The following is a 21105-nucleotide window of genomic DNA, read 5'->3' as shown; positions in this document are numbered from 1 at the left end:
TAAGCAATTGAGACAATTGATTTTCAAAAACTATTTTTCAAATCATATATTTTTCGTGAAACAAATGGAGCAATGAAGTGCTGAGAACAAAGTTTAAACTCTTGTTAATAATTTAAATAATCATCAAGTGAGTTTCAAATTTGAATTGCACATTGGAAATTTGAATATTGAACATAAATTATCACCTTAGTTGGAACTTGGAGACCTTTAATCAAAAGTATAGGTAATGCATTGCATTTGTATTTCAGCTTTGCACTTCTTCTAGTTATGTCTTTAGCTGACATATTATATTAATGTTAGTATTCTATATATCAAACGTTCACTTCAGTAGTCATTACCTAGTCATCTTCTTTAGGTTCATACATTGGAAATCGGTGGTCAATGGGTTTCCATCACATTTGAGATGATCGTCCCTCTCATTCATTAATTATTTCACCAATGCTAAGTTGGTTATGAGCCAACTAAGACGTAAGAGTAGCCTTTCTTTTACAAACTGAGGGAAAAGTGAAAAAAAGTATGTATTCTATTATATTAGTACTAATTCAATCATAAATCTTTTTTAGTATTTTCTCCTATAAATCAAATAATTGAGTTCAAAAACTTGATTACACTCAATTAAAGACCAAAACTATTTGTGCGTCCACCCCTATTGACTTTATTTCCTAACATGAAAATCTAAGTGTCCATGCATTTATGGCAATAAATCAAATACTTAAAATCCAAGTGTACCCAAAATGATAAATTTCTCCCAGCGATTTCATATCTCTCTTTGCAGGCAAAGAATGCTTGCTAGCATTTTATTGTCCCATTTAAGTCGATAGCAATCAATCTTCCTATTCTTTTAAGTTGATTTGTGGGGCTGAGCCCAACGCCAAGGTCAAATCTTTCAAAAGCGAAAGCTACTTGGACCACATGTCCTGACTTTTGGCGTATTAAATGTGGGCCCTATATGAATAAGAAATTTAGTAAAGTCACGGTGCCTAACTTTTTACATATAGAAGCTAGGACGAATCCCACATCGCTCAGGAACACACATGCATCTCGATTTATATTCCCAGGCGAGGCAAGAGAGGTGGTCTCTTCGGAGACATCTGATAAAATTGGAACGATACAGAGAAGATTAGCATGGCCCCTGCGCAAGGATGACACGCACAAATCGAGAAATGGTCCAAATTTTTTTGTGCTTTTTTAGCGGATTATTTTTATTTTATATATTTAGAGTTATCCCAAAGTTTATCAAATTTATCTCTTTGTCATCCCTTTCACCATGCTATGTACTCATTTCTTGGTGTATTTTTATTTTATATATTTGGAGTCATCCCAAATTTTTATAAAATTTACTTCTTTGTCATCCCTTTCACCTCATGCTATGTACTCAATGCCATCCTTTTCACTTTTCTAATCAATTCAACAAATTATTCTTTGCTTCAATGAATATAAAAGATTATTCAAAATCATGGAATCGAATTTCATTGTTTTTCTTTTAAATTGTTTGCATATCCATTGTTTCCCTTGCTTGATCTTGATAGATACCGCCAAAAGATATTAGAAGATATTATCATGGTTTAATTCTTTTATAGATTTATTTTTATTAGTCTTAGTATTTAAGGAGGTTGTAAGATATGACTTGTTTAAATGAGGAGTGACGAGGAATTGGAGTTGACCTGCTAAAGAAACTTCGATTCTACTAACTAGAGATCGAGGGAGGTCGTTTATTTTCCTCTCATATATTTACAGATTGACATTCGAAAATGTGATTTAAAATATATATATATTCTTTTTTATTTTTATATAGTTCACGTGCTTTGTTGTGGCAGTTAGCATGAGAAAAAGAGAGTGGAGGATGATATTTGCTTATTTCGTTTGTGTCAGGGTGAATGGTTTTAGTAAGGATATGCTCGAGATGACTTCGCTTATTAGAAGAGACGTCACTATATGACTTCAAAGGGTGTTTAGTGTTGACCCACCTGACGAAATTGTGATTCGGTCCTGAAGAAAATTATGGATGCTAATCGAATTGACATGTCTGTTTTTGTCTTCTATGTCTACAAGGTGGCTTTGAAACTTTAGTCTGCTCACGAACGCCACACTGATGATGGTGAAAATAGCCGATTTGGTGCTCTTTAGAAGATCATTCAGCATTTGAAAACACTACATCTTTTCTCCTCATGAACAATTTTATTTCACTGAAGGAAATTTATTGGTGTTTAACTTCCTCTAATGGGATCGACACTCCCATCCCTCATGTTCGGGGCCTAGCTAAAGGATAACGCTTATAGACTTCGGAGCATCCAATTCTTGGCTCGATGGATCGAGTTCACTTTCAGATTACATATTTGAAAACTTGATGTTCCCGATATTAGTGTGAGATGTTATGATCTTAGTGCCTATGTGGTACATGGTTACATTGATCTAATAAGACATTGCTTTGCCCACCACCATGTTTAAACAATGTCTTGTTTGAAGTCCAGCATGGAGCTGGGGTTGCATATGAGCCTTTTCTTTGTGCACAAGATACGTGGTCAAGCCATTGCATCAGCTGCATCTAAGTAAAAAGAGTTCGGGAAAATGTCACCAAAAACCTTAAACTTTACTCAATATGATAAATTTACCCTAAACCTTTTTTGTGATACAAAAAACCTCAAATTTTGCCAACCGTGACATATTTATCATAATTTTTTTTCATGGCACAAAAAACCCTAAACATATACTTACGTAACATATTTACTCCAAACTATATGGCATTTTCGTTTTACTTTTTAATTTTTTTTCTTTTTTTCTTTACATCTCTTTCCTCCCCAGTCGAGGAGAAGGTGGCGGGGGCGGGAGCCGAGTTAGGTGAGGCCACCCTCGTCAAAGCATCGAGCGAGGGCTACCCTCGCTTAGGCTGCCCTTGCTTAGGCTAGCAAGGGCGGCCTTCTCGTGGGTCAAGTGAGGACAACCCTCACCAGATCCGGTGAGGGCGACCATTGCTTGACGCAAGCAAGGTAGCCTTCACCTAGGCCGAATCTAGCAAGGAATGCCCTCGTTTGCGTCGAGCAAGGGTTGCCCTTGCTGGATCTAGTGAAGGTTGTCCTCGCCCCACCTGGGAGGGCCGCCCTTGCCCCACACCCGGTGAGGGCAACCCTCGCCCAACCTAGGCAAGGGCCCACCTCACTTGACATCAGTGAGGGTGGCCCTCGCTTGAGCTAGCTTCCCTCTGCCGACAACAAAGGGAAGAGAGGAGAAGAAAAATAGAAAATGTAAAAAAAAAATAAGAAAATTAAAAGATGAAAATGCCCTTCAACCATAGAGTTAGGGTAAATATGTCATAATTAGTAAAGTTTGGAATTTTTTGTGTCACACAAAAAAAGTTCAAGATAAATTAGTCACATTGGATAAAGTTTAAGGTTTTTGATGGCCTTTTCCCAAAAGGTTTAGATTGTGTCCGATAATAGAGTGAGCAGGAGAAGAAAGATGAATCACAAACTTGTCCTCACCCGATCGACTCTAGAAGTAGGCAACTTCCATTTCGATGGATGTAGGATGTGAGGAGGCTTCTCCACCTTCTCTTCTGTGGCTTGCTATTTGCTCAAAGTCCCATGGAGGGTGCTTTCTGCTTGGAGGATGTTATTCGTTTTACCAACCACGATTTGGACTGGATTGTCGAGTTGAGATTATGACGGGTGTCGGGATGTTCTATGCCTACAACATTGCAGACACTGTGACATTGCCATGTCTGCAATGTCAAGTTAAGGTTCTGCCGGATTGCCAAGTTACGAACTGATGGAAACGAATTCCTAATTGCATAAGTCAAACTATTGAGAAAAACAAAAACCACATACGAGAAACGTGCCCAAGAAAATTTGAATTATCGACGGAAAAGCACATCACCAAAGGGACATAGCTTGTTTTCACGGATTAAATACACCCTTATTGTAGCATGGTGAGAGAGAATACTCCCTTCTAGTTTGTTGAGTGAGAGCGATTTCTTTAATGAGTAAGAGAAAGATCTAGTAACTTACAACAACTGCCTTATGACAATTATTTATTTTCCTTTAGTTGGAAGCCATTTTAGTTACGGGTTTGGTTAACTCAACATGGGCAGCCTAACAACTAAAAAACTCATAATCTTTCATTCATCCATGGTGGGCTAAATATAACTTTCTCTTTTCTCTGCAATATTCATACTAGCAAATAATCCACATGACCAGCGTACTTTAATAGTTCATTGACATACATCTATTAAGAATATAAAACAACTTATAGTGTTTCAATATTGAATAGATTCAGTATACAGTATCCTAAATTGGTCATTCACATTTATATCTCTCTTGATCTCTTTTAATTGTGATATATTTATTCACAATTATGATCATTCTAAACTAATCATAATTGGTCGGCCAATGAATACAAAACTTGAATATAATATCAAAATAAATCGATCTTCCTCATATCTTAAATTCTCAATTTCAATTCAATTTGCTTTTCTAAAAATATCCCATTAAATCAAATCAATTTATGATCATTGGCCACATTCTAAGATAGCAAATAATAAATACGAATTTTGAGAATAAATAACAGTCGTGAAGATACTATATTAAGTACTTTTCCCTATAAATCATATAATTGAGTTCGAAATTTGATTACGCTCAATTAAAAACCATCTCTTTTTCTTGAAAGACAGCTATTTACGCACCCTTCCACTTGAGTGTATTTCCTCAAAAGCAAGTCTAAGTGTCCATGCATTTATGTCAATAAATCAAACACTTAAAATCCGAGTGTACCAGAAAGATATAGTTAACCAAGCTATTACATATCTCTCTTTGCAATAAAAGAATCCTTGCTGGCATTTTATTGTCCAATTTTATTTATTTATTTTTGGTTGGTATTCTCCAACCAATTTAAGTTGATAACAAAGGATCTCCCTATTTTTTTAAGTTGATTATTTGTTGGGCTAAGCCCAACGCCAAAGTCAATTTTCTTTTTTTAAAATGCGAAAGCTGCTTGGACCACATGTCTAAACTTTGGGCGTATTAAATGTGGGCCCTATATGAATAAGAAATTCAGGAAAGTCACAATGCCTAGCTTTTTATATATAGAAGCTAGGACGAATCCCACATCGCTTAGAAACATGCATGCAACTCAGTTTATATTCCCATACGAGTCAAGAGAGGTCGTCTCTTCGGAGACATCTGATAAAATTGGAACGATACAGAGAAGATTAGCATGGCCCCTGCGCAAGGATGACACGCACAAATCGAGAAATGGTCCAAATTTTTTTGTACTTTTTCAGTGTATTTTTATTTATATATATATTTGGAATTATGCTGAATTTTATAAGATTTACCTATTTGCCATCCCTTTCACCTCATTCTATGTACTTGTTTCTTTATTTTTTTTATGAGATATATTTTAAATTATCCCAAATTTTCTTAAGTGTATCTCTTTGTCAATCCTTTCACCTCATACTATGTACTCGTTGCCATCCCTTTCACTTCTCTAATCAATTCTCTAGATTATTCTTTGCTTCAACAAATATCAAATATTATTCATACTTTAAGAGTTCATTGCCATACATCTATTAAGAATATAAAACAGCTCAAATATGATGTTTCAATATTGAATAGATTCGGTATATAGTACCCTAAATCGATCATTCACATCTATATCTCTCTTGATCTCTTTTAATTGTAATATATTTATTCACAATTATGATAATTTCAAAAAAATCATAATTGGTTGGCCAATAAATACAAAACTAGAATGTAATATCAAAATAAATTAATCTTCCTCTTTTTTTTAAAAAATTCTCAATTTGAGTTTAATTTGTTTTTCTAGAAATATCCCATTAGATTAAATCAATTCATGATCAGTGCCCACATTCTAAGATAGCAAATAATAAATAGGAATTTTGAGAATAAGCAAGAGTCATGAGGATACTTAATTGAGTACTTTGCCCTATAAATCATATAATTTGGTTCGAAGATTTGATTATGCTCAATTAAAAACAATCTCTTTTTCTTGAAAGACAGCTGTTTATGCACCCTTCCAGTTAAGTATATTTCCTCAAAAGCAAGTCTTGAGTGTCCATGCATTTATGTCAATAAATCAAACACTTAAAATCCAAGTGTACTAGAAAGATATAGTTAACCAAGCAATTACATATCTCTCTTTGCAAGCACAGAATCCTTGCTGGCACTTTATTATTATTATTATTATTATTATTATTATTATTATTATTATTATTATTATTATTATTATTATTATTTTGGTTGGTATTGTCCGACCAATTTAAGTCGATAGCTAAGGATCTCCCTATTTTTTAAGTTGATTATTTGTTGGGCTTAGCCCAACGCCAAAGTCAAATCTTTTTTTACATGCGAAAGCTGCTTGGACCACATAACTAACTTTGGGCGTATTAATGTGGGCCCTATATGAATAAGAAACTCAGGAAAGCCACAATACTTAGCTTATATTACATATAGAAGCTAGGACGAGTCCCACATCGATCAGGAACACGCATGGAACTCAGTTTATATTCCCAGACGAGTCAAGAGAGGTTGTCTCTTAGGAGACATCCGATAAAATTGGAACGATACAGAGAAGATTAGCATGGCCCCTGGGCAAGGATGACACGCACAAAGGATTTTTTTGACTTTTTTATTGTATTTTTTTAATTTTATATATTTGGAATTATCTTGAATGTTATAAAAAATGGTCATGCTATATACTTGTTTCTTTATATTCTTTTTATTAGATATATTTGGAGTTATCCCAAATGTTCTAAAATCATAAAATGTATCCCTTTGTCAACCCTTTCACCTCATACTATGTACTCATTGCCATCCCTTTCACTTTTCTAATCAATTATATAGATTATTCTTTACCTCAACAAATATCAAATATTATTCAATATCACGGAATCGAATTTCATTGTCATTTTTTTTTTTTTTTTTGCGTATCCATTATTCCCTTCTTTCATTGTAATAGATACCACAAAAAAAAATTAGTAAGATATTATCATGGTTCAATTCTTTAATAGGTTTACTTTTTATTGGTCTTAATATTTAAGGAGGTTTTAACATATGACTTGTTTAACTAAGGAGAGACGAGGGGCTGGAGTCGACGCATAGCTCTTCCTTTCAATTTCAAGTAATGATCAACAAGTTCTTCCATAGCAGGCTCCGACTCCGGACCTCTTTGGCGAAGACTCCACAACTTTACCGTAAGGTTTTCCATCTGATGTTCTCGGTGTCTGAAACACAGCAGAGACGAAGTTTCTGAACTTTGGTTGGAGAGCTTTCGGATCCACTCCTATGGGAGAAGCAATGGAAATTTTTAGTGCACTCATATAACGCAACCCGCCAACTCTCATACAATACCTTCTAGCGAGTCTCTTCTCCAAACAAATTGACTGAACAACTCATAATCCATTCATTTCCATTTATTCCATATAACTAAAGAGCTCATTATGCGCCTACTCGGCAGACCGTGCTTACTTTCAAGAGCTTATTGCCCAGTTTAAGGGTCAACTACTAGATTCTTGCGTTCTGTTCTCATCCGTCATATGTGATGTGGATTCTGGTAATAATGCGACATCCGTCCTCGTATGAGAGGAGGATTTATTGGCTAAAGTCTGGATAATTACTCGTCCTTTGGCTAGTCCGTAACAACTTGGCCCGATCCATTCAATTCCAAGTCCCACTGGCCACGTCTGAGTTGAGTCTTGCATGCTTTCTGATCACACAGACAATTCTGCCATAGAAAAAGAGAAGAAAAGAGTAGAGAAGCTTCGCTTGGCTTTGGCTGAGAGTTCCAAACAAGTCCAAGTAGGGCCACTTCATAAACCCAGAGAGCAAGTAATTTTCTTTAGCCTTGTTTAAGAAGGCAAACTACTGTAAGCTCGAGATGACAGCGGATTTCAACTGCTTCTTCCAGGTCCATTGCGCGTATTTAACTTTGTTGTTAGGACCCACCTGGTTGAAAAATTCGAAAGCTTGCGGAATAAACTTCCAGTTTCTTCATGAAGAAGACTCCAGAATTTCATGCACGGAAGCAGAATAAGGCCACGATAGGAAGTTGCTCGAGCGTTTCCTCAGTGAAGAGGATTCTAGGATCTTTTTGTCAGTGCGTACGAGCATTGATGTCAATGCATTCGAGTTTTTAAATACTTACCCGTGGTCCCTGTAACCAATATTTTAACTTTTCCAACATGTCGGTGAATGGATTTTTCAAGTTTGCGCTGGACTAATACATATAATATAGTCCGGCACGGATCACCACAAAATGCCTGCAACAAAAAAGAAAATCCATAGTGCGATCGGCCGAAATTTCATTATAGAATATGCAAGGATAACAGTGGCGAATCTTCAGGTTCCAAGGCTCACCAATACTCATTACCCTATATACCAAACATATAGTGATCGATAGATTAATTAGGAATTAGTGAATGGTCAGTTAGGATTTCACGAATTGATTAAACCATCAGTATGCGCCGCAAGCAACTACATGCGCCCTAACACCAACGAGAAGTGTTGTGGGTCGAGTACAAGAGCAGGCATTCTCTCAGTTCGAGCTTCAACTACATGCAATGCCATAAAAATTTCCATATCGCCTTATTCAGATCCATGTAATGAGAATTTCATATTTTTATCGCATTTGTTGACGATTTGACACTTGTTTCTGAAAGTTTACTGAAATTTCCAAAATTTGTCCAAGGTTCATGCATAAATTTCTTTTCCCCTTAAAATATTGCAAGATATGCCGTCTGGTTTTTTAATGATTCATATTGAGAAAGCTGTTTAAAATAAATTTTACAATTAAAAAGAGTTGTTTATTTCGTAACATGTATAATAAATTCTTTAAAGATTGGATTATTTCATATTAAATGTACTTAGTTAAGTGGTGGGACTATCGTTTATTAAATCCTTTTTTTTTTTTAAATTCATCGAAAGCGAGGCCATAATGAATGTCACGGCAATTGACTGAAGTGGGGGCGAGTCGGAATTCAATTTGGGCCCCAGACATTACACTCCAACTCGCTCATCATTAGCTTTTTCATTTAAAATTTGTTACTTCGATCGATTCTCAAATGATTCGTTTAAAAGGAAAAAAAAAATTGTCACTGAGTGAAGTCTTTTTCGCGGTGCAGATTAACAACGTCGCAATATCTCATGCAGCTTTATTTTAACAATTTCTATTAGCACCAAGAAATCGCGGGCATACTTTCATATGTCGTCACCGTGTTTTAGCTCACGTAACACCTCCAAACATTATATCCCAGATTCTCAGAACTGTCGGCACTTTTGTTGGACCTTGTCATACTTGATTTGCCACCATAGCTTTGCATCGCTCTAAATATATTGAAGCCATCGCTACCTTTTTCTATTCTTGAGTTCGAATGCATGGCTCGAAAGCATTGCTCCATGTAAAACCGAACGTTCTCAAGCTACTCAGCATCCTGGACAACTAATTGAGCAGTCAACTGCGCTATCCTGTACATATCGATCACTCATAGCATAATGCAATCACTTGATGAACTCGATCCACTCTTCGAGTCTTGTGAATGATGCCTCCAGGTTACCTAGGGCATTCACCTGAGTCTCTAAATCTTTAATCCATTTTCGATCTTCAATCATTTGGGTATCGACCATGATTGTGAAGTCTTTTATTCTAACTTGGCTGTGAGTAGCACACTAGCCAACTCAAGCGCGTAATGCTTCAATTCTAAGGCGTACATGCAATCCAAGAAAGAAACGATGAAAGTGGGTAGTGAGAAAATGTTTTGCCCAGTTGTACCATCCAAGGTGGAAGCAACTTACATCGGGGGACCACCGTGATAGGAGAGTTTGATTTGAAATGTCCAAAATAGAAGCAATTGCGATAGGACCATCTAGAAAAAACCAAAAAAAGAAAGAAAGAGAATAGGAAATGTCTAAAATACCCCTACACTATGTTAATACACGCTTGACCAACCGACGATGGATAATGCGTTATGGGCAAGACACCTATACTCTATCCCGTGTAAAGGGTGCGTTGTAGAATATTCGAGTAAATAGATATGTACCGAGCCGTTTATGACTTTGTTTTTAGTTTTTTTGTAGATCATTCATGTTTAAATGTGTAGAAGGAACAATATTTATACTAAGTAATTTACTTCTTATTATGTCTTAGTAGTATGGTACTATTAAACATAAACATTTTCTTTATTGTGAATAGACTTGCGTTTTTGTGATGAACTTATTGATAATCTAGAATTTCAGCTATTTTACTTATAGAAAACTCCTTTAAGAAAAGGTAGAGGGCTCGAGAACATCACAAATCAAAGTGTTTCGGGATGGTTTCAAAAAAGATAATTGAGTGTCAGTTGGGTTCTTGGTTTTAAGAGAAAATCGGATCAGAACAAATCAATTACATATATTTTTTTAATTTCTTTAAAAAAGTTAAATATTATCTTCATCTGGTTCTAAGTAGTGAGAAGAAAATGAGAAGAAAAAGTAGTGGGTAGAAAAAAGTGACGGATCCTATGAGACCAGAACCGGACCGATCACCCCTACTTCATTGTTTGTAAAAGACAGCAATTTCCAGCTATTACTTAGAAAAATCAGCGTCCCGAAAGCATTCCAGCGAAATAGCATTTAATGTCTCCTTGTCTAAACGAGACAAAATTTGGTGAACCTTCGTAAACAGGCAATGATGTCAGTACTCCTCAGAAGGGACTGCCTTCGCCCCCAGGATTTCTTTAGAAAGGCTTTTGTCAGTCAAGGCTTTCTAGGAGGCTAGAAGGCTTTTCGGAGAATGTACAATTGTGTCTGCAAGGTCATTGAAAAGCATCAAATTAGCACTTTCCTCCTTTGAAATAAGGACTTTGATGCATTTCATGGAGGCTATGCTTGTTTTGCGAAAAATAATTTAAAAAATAATTTTTTCTTAAAATGATGACTTGTGTCCATTTCAAATAATTAGTCAATGAAAAATACTTTCATTACCAATAATAATTCATGTTTAAATATTTTTATAGATAATGAAAATATTTTCTATTTGTTTATTATTATGAGCGGTATAAATGATTATTTTTTAAAATATTTATGTAAAATATTTATTTTTCGCAAATTAAATGGAGTCTTTAAGTGTCTTTAGTTTGAGCAATAAGGTGGAAAACTTCTCGAAAAGATTAATTGCTAGTGTTGTGTAATTGATAGCAGGTGGACCAACTGGCCAAAGGAAGGGTGGGTGGACCGACATGCCAGCAGAATAGGCACATTAAAAAGGTGGCACAATAAAAAGATGATCAAAATCAATGAGAAAATAAATGCTCTTTTGCCATGATGAAGGAGGGGGTTGTTGGGCTCGTGCCTAGCAGACAAGGACTCTTTAATACAGCACTCCCATGTGTTGTCTTTACTTTGGACATCAGTGAGTAGTTACTAGGCACGCGCTTTGCATGGGCATGTTCGTTTTAATAGTTACAAATACTTTTTCATAGCAAATCTAAATCAATATTAATGTTTGTGGTGCAGGTAATGTCAGCTGTAAATTGGCGATAAGTGCAAAAAATGCAAATGCTGTGGAAGAAAAATGAGAATTCTAACTATCAAGAATAAGTTGGTTACAAAGTATTTGAATTGTGGGATAGTAACCAAGATAGAAGAGAGACGACAATGGTGAATGTAGAAATTGAAGACTAAAACCAGCAGATGCATTATATCATTATAACTTATACTATGTTGCATAGATAATTATGTTATTTACTTAGTCAGGTATGGTTTTACTATTATCAACCAATATAGGATGACCTAAATATTTATATAGTTGACATGTGACTTATTTCCAATTCTACGATGAATTTAAATCACAGGGATAATGGCACTCTTATGATTTATATTCAGAATAACATGTGTTGTTTATAAATATATGTTGAGATATTCTAACTTTATGACTTTTTTTTTCTCAAATTGTTAATCAAAAGAGAAATGTATTAAACTCAAACTGCCAATTTTATTAGCTTAAGCTTTGTTAATTTATAATGAATGGGGTGATTTCACTATCATCAGTTTTATTAAAACACACACACACACACATATATAAACTTATTTGTCAAGGTATTTTTCCCTAAATTTATCATTATCAATTAATTTCAATAAAAAGAGAGAAAAGTTGGTCAATTACGATCAATAAGTTAAATAAAATTGCTATCGTAGGCCGTTATATTATATGATTTTACTCAATTATATGTTGTTTGCTATCATAAATTAATTAAGGATTAATGAGATAATGATATATTTCTAATTTTACCTTGGATTAAAATTGAATGGATAACTGTACTTTCATGATTTATATCCGTAGTAATCTATGTCATTTTTTAATACATACTTAGATAAATTATATTTTTACGTTTTTCCAATATTCTAGTTGAAAGAGAAATAATTTAAAATCAAATCAATAACTTTACTATCTCGAGCTTCATTAACCTATTCACTTTGCCACGTAATTTTCAATTCCCATTTATTTGATCTAATATAAGATAACTCATGAAGCATTTACCTGCATGAGCAACAATAAATGCAAATGCTAAATTTGCAAAACGTTAGGAAACGGGTGAATTTGGGTGAACATTGCTGCCTCCTACCAATTATCACTATGCAGAGTAAAATTTATGTAGGTGGAAAACAAGAGTGAAAATATCCAAATAATATATGAAAATCACGATGCTCATATTACCTCCACTTGTAGTGTCCAGATCCAAGTTGAACGATGTCGAATGCATTGTTTCTCAACGTCATATCTTCTCAAAGCACGCATGATTGCCAAGTCATAAAAAGCACAAATCGATGAAATTATGTTAGAAAATCAGCCACACATTTAAGCTAAGAGCATGTACAAAATAATACTATAGACACGTGTTAGAGCTACGCACGGATCTTTAAACATTATTCAAAAAGAAAAATATAAGACGTTAAATGAAAAAGAAGAGCAAATGAAGGCCTACTAACCTATGTGAAAATCGTATCAAAATAGGAGGAGGACCACGATGATGACAACCACTCGATTATCATAGTATGACGCAAAAAGGCTAAGTATAGATGAATTATAGGAACCTCCATTTTTCTCCACTACTTTGTTTAATTCAAGTATTTTTAGCTAAGCTAAACTCATGATCTTCTGACCAGAAAAAAAAAAAAAAAACTCAAGATCATGTGTATTGAACTCTGTATTTTATATAATATAATTTTCATTTCATCCCAGTTTGACAATGTTTAAATCTTTAATTTCTCAATTATTCGAAAATAACATATACAAGCAACACCCGTAAATAAAAAGTTTAGGAATTTTATTGTCTTCCCAATTTAATATGGTAATGAATATCATGGCAATTACCTTCGAAGATTCTAAGGATCAATGAGCGGCGAAGGCAGATGATCATGCTCTTCAAAAAAAAGATCTCTCAAACCATAAATGGCTAAGTCTAGAGTTCCTTCCTTTCTCATCCGTTCATTCCGTTCTTCTCCTCGATCCTCGAATCGACCCCCAACCCAGATCGATGCTCCTTCGAATTCCGGCGATCGGATGCGCCGAATCCTTTCGTGGGTTGGCCGGCGATTGACCGAAGTGGTGGGTGGGGGGCCGAGTCGGAATTCAATCTGGGCCCCAGACGTTCCCTCCATTCCGATTCGCACTCATTCCACATCATGACTTTCCCGTTTAAAAAATCGTTACTTTCGATCCATTCTTTAATGGCTTCGTGAAAAAGAACGAATTTTTATATTCACTGGGGTGATGCCTGAAGAAGTCTCCGCGTTCACACGCTCTGAATTCCGAGCGTTGGATTTCGTTTTTTAATGCGCACACCCTGTCCTTTGACTTCTCTGCCAGTTGAGCGTGTGCGCGACTGCGGGAGCAGGGGACTCTGTTCACACGCGGGTAAAGGGTCTCGGGATGTTACTGAAAGTCTGGAGAGAGAAAAGGGTAGTGAAGAGCTTGAAGAGAGAGAGAGAAAGGGAGGGAGGGAGGGAGGGAGAGAGCTTTGGATTCTTGGGTCGACAGAGGGGAAAATTACCCACCTTTTTTGGGTTTCTCTCCCCCTGATGAACTGTGGAGATGAGCTGGGGATTTGATTTCTTGTGGGCTCAGTCAATGCTTTCTGGCTATCGAAAGGTGTCTTTTTTGGTTAGGCCTGTCTTGATCTTTTGCATGATTATTTCTTTCCTGTATCATACTGTGATGGGTCTTGTCGATTCTTGAATCTTTGTCTCTCAACTTTGGCAGGACTTTACTGGGTTGTGGTTAGGCCTTATCTTAGTTCGTGGGGCTGTGGGTTCTGGGTTTTGGTTCATTCTCCTTGTTGTCATGCTCTTTTGGTGATTGAAGTTGAATAATTGGACGACTTCAGGGGGAATTGGTGAAGTGCTGTTTGGGATTGCCATTAGTCGTAATCTTTTACGAAGCTTTCTTTCGATTTTAGCGTGTATGTTTGATGATCACGGAAGTTATTTGTCTATGGATTCTCGATTGTTGTAGGACAGGCAGGTTTTCCGGGTAGATAATGTCATTGAGTTTTATATTGGTTGGGTTCTTGTATTGAGCTCTATCAGATCGTCGATGCCGTTCATGCTACATTTGTGAGGGGGGCTTGTGATGAGAATTGGGATATGATGAATATAGAAGCTTGCTTCTTCCTTTGCTTCCGATTGATATGAATGGATCTTATGATGTTTGGATGTTGATCTTCTCTGTTTTGTTCATGTTGCTTCTTTTAGTGGCACCTCAAGTGCGATGAAACATAATGACATCTAGGAATTGGATGAAAAGGCGGAGATTCAGCATTCGAGGGAGGTTAAAGAAGATGTTGAAATGCATCTTTTCGGGAGAGCAGGTACGGGTGGATGAAATGATAGACTCTTCAGAGTCCTTGGCCACTCGAGATTACTCAGCCAGTGGGTATTCATCTCGAGCTGGTGAACCAGAGCCAAAGGTGGATAAGAGCAATATTGAAGAAGCCGAGTCATCTCTCCGGGAAAGCGGTTATCTAAACTATGAGGTCAGTTTCTTTTCTTAAGTTATTTTATTTTTCTTGTTTTTTGTGATAACAACTTCTAAAAATGAACTTCCAATGTCTACTAGTAACCTCTAATCAATTCCGTTTTTGGTGCTAAATTGCAGAATATTGCGCTTTCTTTTTTATAGTTAGTTGAGTAGCTTCTTTGTTTTGGTATTTCATCCAGATAGTGATATTGGGGCCCTTAAGCATCTCATGATATGTACAGACAAGTCTCTCATTGTTGTGAGAGTGCCAGGGTGATAGGCCCCTTTACGGTCATAAACTGAGTTGCCTTTTTTTAAATGTGGAGGACTCTTGGATAATGCTATGAGGCATCATGGGAATTAGGATTGCACAGATGACTGCTGAAAATTTTATGATTGTATCTAAGAATGGCTGAACTGAGAAAATTTGATCATGGCTTTAGATGTCCAGAAGAAGTTTGGTTCTGTCAGAGAACTATGCCTTATGTTTTCGCAATATGTGGATCAGAATCTGATGTTGTCTGGGCAGAGCCATGTCATACTATTGCTGCTTCTAACATGTATTGGCACAATACATCCCTTGGAGATATGGCTTTGAATTTCCTTCACTGGGTTTGAATCGTTGATGTTATCCATGACCATGTAGAAGGACCTAAGCCTGTTTCATCTAGATTCTTTTAACTTGCTATAAGAATTTTCTTTTGTAAATATATCATTGGGTCTCTTACGTAGGAGTGAATCATCAGTTCTGTCCTGATCCACATTTTTTTTCCACTTGAACACAAACAAATGAAATGTCAGGATTTCTTCACCAAGTCAGACAATGGATTATTTTAGGCTCGTGGTCTTAATACTGCCTGATCCCGTGGTCATTCATGATCTATTAAAAGTTAACAGTTCTTGTAAATTTTAGGAAGCAAGAGCATTATTGGGAAGGCTTGAGTATCAGAAAGGTAATATAGAAGCTGCACTTCACGTGTTTGAAGGAATCGATATAGCTGCTGTTACTCCCAAAATGAGAGTCTCCATTTCTAGAAGAGGCGATTATAATAGACGTCACTCGCAAAGTGATGCTGCACCAACCATGTCCATGCATGCTGTTAGCTTGCTCTTTGAAGCTATTTTTCTCAAAGCAAAATCCTTGGAGCATCTTGGAAGGTTTGATGGTAATTTCTTTCCTAAACAAAATATGTTTCACTTTTTTTACAGCCAACATCTGCACCTATAATTTGATGTTTTCCCTAAGGTCACACTATGGAGCTTGGATAAATTCATTAGATCTTTTTTATGACCCAAAAATATATGATAAATATTTTTTATGCATATTATCATTAGACAGCGCTAAACCTTTTTCTTTTTGTATTCTTTATACAATTTTACAAGGGATTGACTTATTTTGCAGACGCTGCTCAATCATGCAAAATTATTCTAGACACTGTTGAATCTGCACTTCCAGATGGCTTGCCTGAAAGCTTCAAGACCGATTGTAAAATACAAGAAACTCTCAATAAGGTTGTTGAATTACTTCCAGAATTATTGAAACTTGCTGGAGATTTCCAAGAGGCTATATTGTCATACCGCCGCGCCCTGCTTTATCACTGGAACCTTGAGGTAGAAACTGCATCAAAGATACAGAAGGAATTTGCAATTTTTCTTCTCTATAGTGGTGTCGAGGCAAGTCCTCCAAACCTGCGTTCACAGATCGATAGTTCTTTTGTGCCAAGAAACAACATAGAAGAGGCAGTGCTTCTGTTGCTAATCTTACTTAGAAAACGTGCACTTGGAATGATAAAATGGGATCCATCTATCATGGATCACCTTTCTTTTGCCCTATCTGTCTCTGGTGGATTGAAGGCCCTTGCTCATCAGGTTGAAGAGTTGCTCCCGGGAACTCTTGAAAGAAATGACAGGTACTGCATTTTGTCTCTTTGTTACCTCGGGGAAGGGGAGGACATGGTTGCATTGAATTTGCTGAGGAACTTGTTTAGAAACAGAGAGCATCCAGATTGTATACTGGAATTAATGCTTGCTTCAAAAATTTGTGCAAAAAATGAAGTTTGTATTGAAGAAGGCATAGGTTACACTTGCAAAGCACTTAAGGAATCACAAAGGAGGTGCAGCCAGAAGGCCAGCATCTCAAATTGCTTGCTTGGGACTTTGTTGTCTGCTAAGTCGAGATCAGTATCTTCTGATAGCGAAAGAACTTTGGAGCAATCGAAAGCTCTTGCAGCTCTTGAAGCTTCTGGGAGAATGATGAAAGATAGAGACCCCTTTGTTGTGCATCAGCTATGTCTTGAAAATGCTGAGCAGAGGAAGTTGGACATAGCACTTTATCATGCAAAACAACTGCTGAAACTGGAGGCGGGGGCTAGTGTAAAAGGATATATCCTCTTGGCTCGAATTTTGTCAGCTCAAAAACGGTTTGTTGATGCCGAGACTGTTATTAATGCTGCTCTGGATCAGACTGGGAAGTGGGATCAAGGAGAATTACTGAGAACTAAAGCAAAACTTCAGGTTGCACAAGACCAGCTAAATAACGCCATTGAGACATATAGTCAGCTTCTGGCCGTTCTTCAAGTGCAGACTAAATCTGCAAGAGTTGGAAATAAGAATCGCAAGGTATTGTTTTGATCCGCCTTCGCATGATATATTTCCCAAGACCTTTCTAGGGAGGAAATTGATAACCTGGTGATTTAGATCTTCTGAAATGTGCTGAGATGGGAATAACCCTTTTTGCTCTGTTTAGTTCTTGTAAATCTCTTTTGGCATGAAGTTAATCTCTTCCCTTTTACTGATTAGAATAGTATAAAGAGAACAGTATGTCTATGTTCGTTATTAAGATTGGATCATCAGGTGATTAATCTATCCGGAATGGTGTTTAATAATATCTACTTTTCATGTTTTGCAACTGACAGAGTAGAGGGCAGCATTACAAGAGTTTGGAATTGGATACATGGAACGATCTAGCTAACGTGTACACCAGTTTGTCACAGTGGCGTGATGCTGAGGTATGTCTTTCAAAGTCAGAAGCTATCAGCCCCTTCTCTGCTTCCAGATATCACTCTAACGGTATGTCAAGTTCATCTCTCTCTCTCTCTCTCTCTCTCTCTCTCTCTCTCTCTCCAGATGGTGATTCTTCTCTTGCTTTCTGGAAAAATCCATATATCACCAAGCTAACTGAGTTTATGAACTTAGCTTTTGCACATATAGCTAATTGTTCTAAAAATGATGATTCCAAGAATGAAAGTGGAAACATCTTTCACTAAAATGTGTCCATGGGTCATTAGTTAGAGAATAATTTCCACTTGACAAAAAGATCGTAGTTTTCATTTTTCTTCTTTTCCGATTTACATAACAATTTGTTCCTGTCATCAATTGTATTCTCACTTGAAAAAAATAACACTGTAATTATTAATAACCATTGCCTTCTGCAATAGTTGTTTGCATGGACTTCACGTGGAAATTTTCACCATCTAGGCATCATCAGGGCATCTTCTAAAAGTGGCTTGTTTTTGCCAACTTTATGTTCCATGCAAGGGCATTTCAATTTTTTCTGCCAAAAGGAAAACAAAATTCCATAGCAGCTCCTTAAGTTCTTCACTGTACTTAAAACAGTTAAACTTGCTTCCATCTGGTCCGATAAAAAAAGAGCATACTGAAGCAACGTTTCTTCCAATAAGAAACTTTATTTATCAATCCTAAGTTTCAATTCTTGACCAATGGCTCCTCTCTGAGTCTTCATGGATGTTGTGTTGTAATTCTTTATAGCATTTTCACTGAAAATCAAGTTCTGGCTGTTATCGTGCACCAAGTGTTATTGATTTGATTCTGGCAGGTTTACTGTACGAAGCAAAAGGTCTCCACCAAGATGCCCTGAAATCATTTAAGGAAGCACTAAACGTCGAGCCCAATCATGTGCCAAGCTTGATTTCCACTGCTTGCGTCCTTAGACAGCTTGGAAGTGGAGCTTTGCCAGTCATCCGGAGCCTCCTCACCGATGCACTTCGACTTGACAGAACAAACCCATCGGCTTGGTTCAATCTTGGGCTGGTCTATAAATCTGACCCAGCAGCATCAGCACTTGAGGTGGCCGAGTGCTTCGAGGCTGCTGCTCTTCTGCAGGAGACTGCTCCAGTCGAGCCATTTAGATAAATAACCTCTCTGTAGAGATGTAAATGGTTGAGGATCAATTGTAGATTCTACTCATTCCTTATACACGAACTCACATTAAGATAAATGTAAAGTAGATGGGGAAATCAATATATAGAGTAAAAGCTTTGGGAATTTTTTTTGGAATATCATTTTGCTTTCTACGACAGAGTAGTTAATTGAAGCTGAAATTGACAGTGGTTTGTGGGACATTCACAGTTTTTTGTTGGTTGATATTGTAATTTTGGGATTCAGCAGTTTGAAAGTTTAAATGTCAAGATTGCAGATGAGATGCTTATCAATAATAATGATTCAATGAGGGTTTTGTCAACTAGTGCACGCGTGGGACTTGTCAAGCATATACTTATGGAAGAATCCAATTTTCAAGCGATGATTATACACGCTATGAGGAAAAATTAGTGTATGGAAAACTGCAAATTTACTTAGGTAGCTTTTAAACCAGTGTTAGGTGGTTCTTCTTAATAAAATCTTTCAACAAAATAAGAGAATGAAACTGTCTCTTTCTTACGGAATATCTAGCAACCGTAAAAGATGGGCTTTTCACCCACCTCACTTTCTTGCATATTTTCGTAGATTGAACTGAGTTATAAGGTCAATAACTTTCGCTAGAAGATGATCTAGAAATTGGTTGAAACCTGGCATTGCATTGACTAGGAAAGCAGATTGAATCTCTCAGATTCTGCAGTAATCTGAGGATGAACTCTTCTTCATAGTATTCCTTTTCTGTCGAGCTGATTGGGCGTCGGTGACGTTGTTAAAAAAGGGTTTGGACATTTTCTCCTCTTGGAGCGGCCTCTACCCAAATAAAAACAAAAGTGAGATCTTCATCTCAGGAGAGGATTCATCTCTTCGTAATATGATGCTAAGGGCCTTCGGTTTTCAGGAAGGGAAACTGCCGGTTCGCTATTTGGGTGTTCCGATTATTACTACTAGATTGGGCAAAGGGGCGTGTTGCATTGGTGATCGTATTACTGCCAGGGTTCAATCTTGGGCGCAACGCTTTCTGTCCTTTGCTGGGAGGCTGCAACTTATAAGGTCAGTACTCCTTTCAATTCAAACATATTGGACTAGTGTCTTCAACCTTCCGTCCTCGGTGATAGATAATATTGAGCGCATTTTCAGACAATTTTTATGGAAGGGCACGACCCTAGGCCGGGGTGGGGCCAAAGTTTCCTGGGACGATATCTGTCTCCCAAAGGTTGAGGGCGGTCTAGGCATTCGGAGACTTAAAGATTGCAACAAAGCCTCCATGCTTAAATTTATTTGGATTCTTTTCACTGATAAAGAATCGTTGTGGTGTCGGTGGGTACACTCTAACTTCTTAAAGAAAAGAAACTTTTGGATTTCTTCCTAGCCTCGTTGTTGTTCTTGGGCATGGAAAAAAATCCTTCAACTGAGGAATTACTTTCGCTTATCCTTTGTGTGGAAGATTGGAAATGGCCTATCAGTGTCTCTTTGGCATGATCACTGGCTTTCTTGTGGCCCGCTTGATGCCTTTATCCCCTGCTCATTCCGTGAAGGCTTATGTCTTCCTGACAATGCCGTTGTTGCGGATCTGTTTACCTCTATGGGTTGTTTATTTAAATCCTTTTTGGAAAGATGGGGGATCTCTCTCCGGTCCTCTCTTCGGCTCGTGACGGGTTTTTTTACGGTGCCGTGACGCTCGGATCATTCTCAGTAACTTCGGCATGGAATTCCATTAGAGTCAAGAAGAATCGTGTTGATTGGGCGTCTTTTGTTTGGGACAATCTTTTGTAGCCCCACGGTTCCAGTTTAATTTATGGCTTATAACCAAAAATCGCCCGCCGACCCAATCTTGCTTCTTTCTCATGGAAGGATCGACTATAATGTTTGTGTCTTCTCGCAATGATATTCAGTTCATCGAACATTTATTCTTTGGTGTCGCACCTCGGCTTCTCTGGCCTACTTTTG

The 21105-nt window shown here is 37.1% G+C and overlaps 1 protein-coding gene and 3 non-coding genes across 9 annotated transcripts; all 4 read left to right on the top strand.

Annotated features, from left to right (window-relative positions):
• The first annotated feature begins 1075 nt into the window (after positions 1–1075).
• On the top strand, positions 1076–1178 carry LOC120287928. Its single transcript, XR_005546183.1, has one exon. It is a non-coding gene; the product is annotated as a U6 spliceosomal RNA (small nuclear RNA).
• A 3980-nt stretch (positions 1179–5158) lies between these two features.
• Positions 5159–5261, top strand: LOC120287926. Its single transcript, XR_005546181.1, has one exon. It is a non-coding gene; the product is annotated as a U6 spliceosomal RNA (small nuclear RNA).
• A 1283-nt stretch (positions 5262–6544) lies between these two features.
• Positions 6545–6644, top strand: LOC120287933. The gene has a single exon (XR_005546188.1). It is a non-coding gene; the product is annotated as a U6 spliceosomal RNA (small nuclear RNA).
• A 6770-nt stretch (positions 6645–13414) lies between these two features.
• On the top strand, positions 13415–19442 carry LOC104414453 (protein NPGR2). Of its 6 annotated transcripts, none has more exons than XM_010025578.3 (6): positions 13415–14148; positions 14739–15019; positions 15917–16169; positions 16406–17622; positions 17919–18072; positions 18839–19442. In XM_010025578.3, exons 2-6 carry the CDS (start codon positions 14765–14767, stop codon positions 19153–19155), a joined length of 2196 nt encoding a protein of 731 aa, XP_010023880.2. In that variant the 5' UTR covers positions 13415–14148; positions 14739–14764; the 3' UTR covers positions 19156–19442. The 6 variants fall into 6 exon arrangements, 5 of the variants coding, with proteins under 5 accessions (XP_010023880.2, XP_010023878.2, XP_010023881.2 ...); XM_010025576.3 differs by having other exon boundaries at positions 13416–14136; XM_010025579.3 differs by lacking the exon at positions 13415–14148 and adding an exon at positions 14172–14380.
• The last annotated feature ends 1663 nt before the right edge of the window (positions 19443–21105 follow it).

The sequence above is a fragment of the Eucalyptus grandis genome, chromosome 8, assembly GCF_016545825.1.
Source record: "Eucalyptus grandis isolate ANBG69807.140 chromosome 8, ASM1654582v1, whole genome shotgun sequence".
In the NCBI taxonomy this organism is placed as follows: Eukaryota; Viridiplantae; Streptophyta; class Magnoliopsida; order Myrtales; family Myrtaceae; genus Eucalyptus; species Eucalyptus grandis.
The sequence above is the reverse complement of the archived record's forward strand: the minus strand, read 5'-3'. Positions and strand labels throughout refer to the sequence as shown.

What these genes read in the sequence shown, in the direction of transcription:
- LOC104414453 (XM_010025578.3), top strand. Translation starts at nt 14,765, where the DNA reads ATGACATCTAGGAATTGGATGAAAAGGCGGAGATTCAGCATTCGAGGG. An exon ending in GCATCTTGGAAGGTTTGATG is followed by an intron (nt 16,170 to 16,405) that starts GTAATTTCTTTC and finishes CTTATTTTGCAG; the next exon opens with ACGCTGCTCAATCATGCAAA. An exon ending in TTGGAAATAAGAATCGCAAG is followed by an intron (nt 17,623 to 17,918) that starts GTATTGTTTTGA and finishes TGCAACTGACAG; the next exon opens with AGTAGAGGGCAGCATTACAA.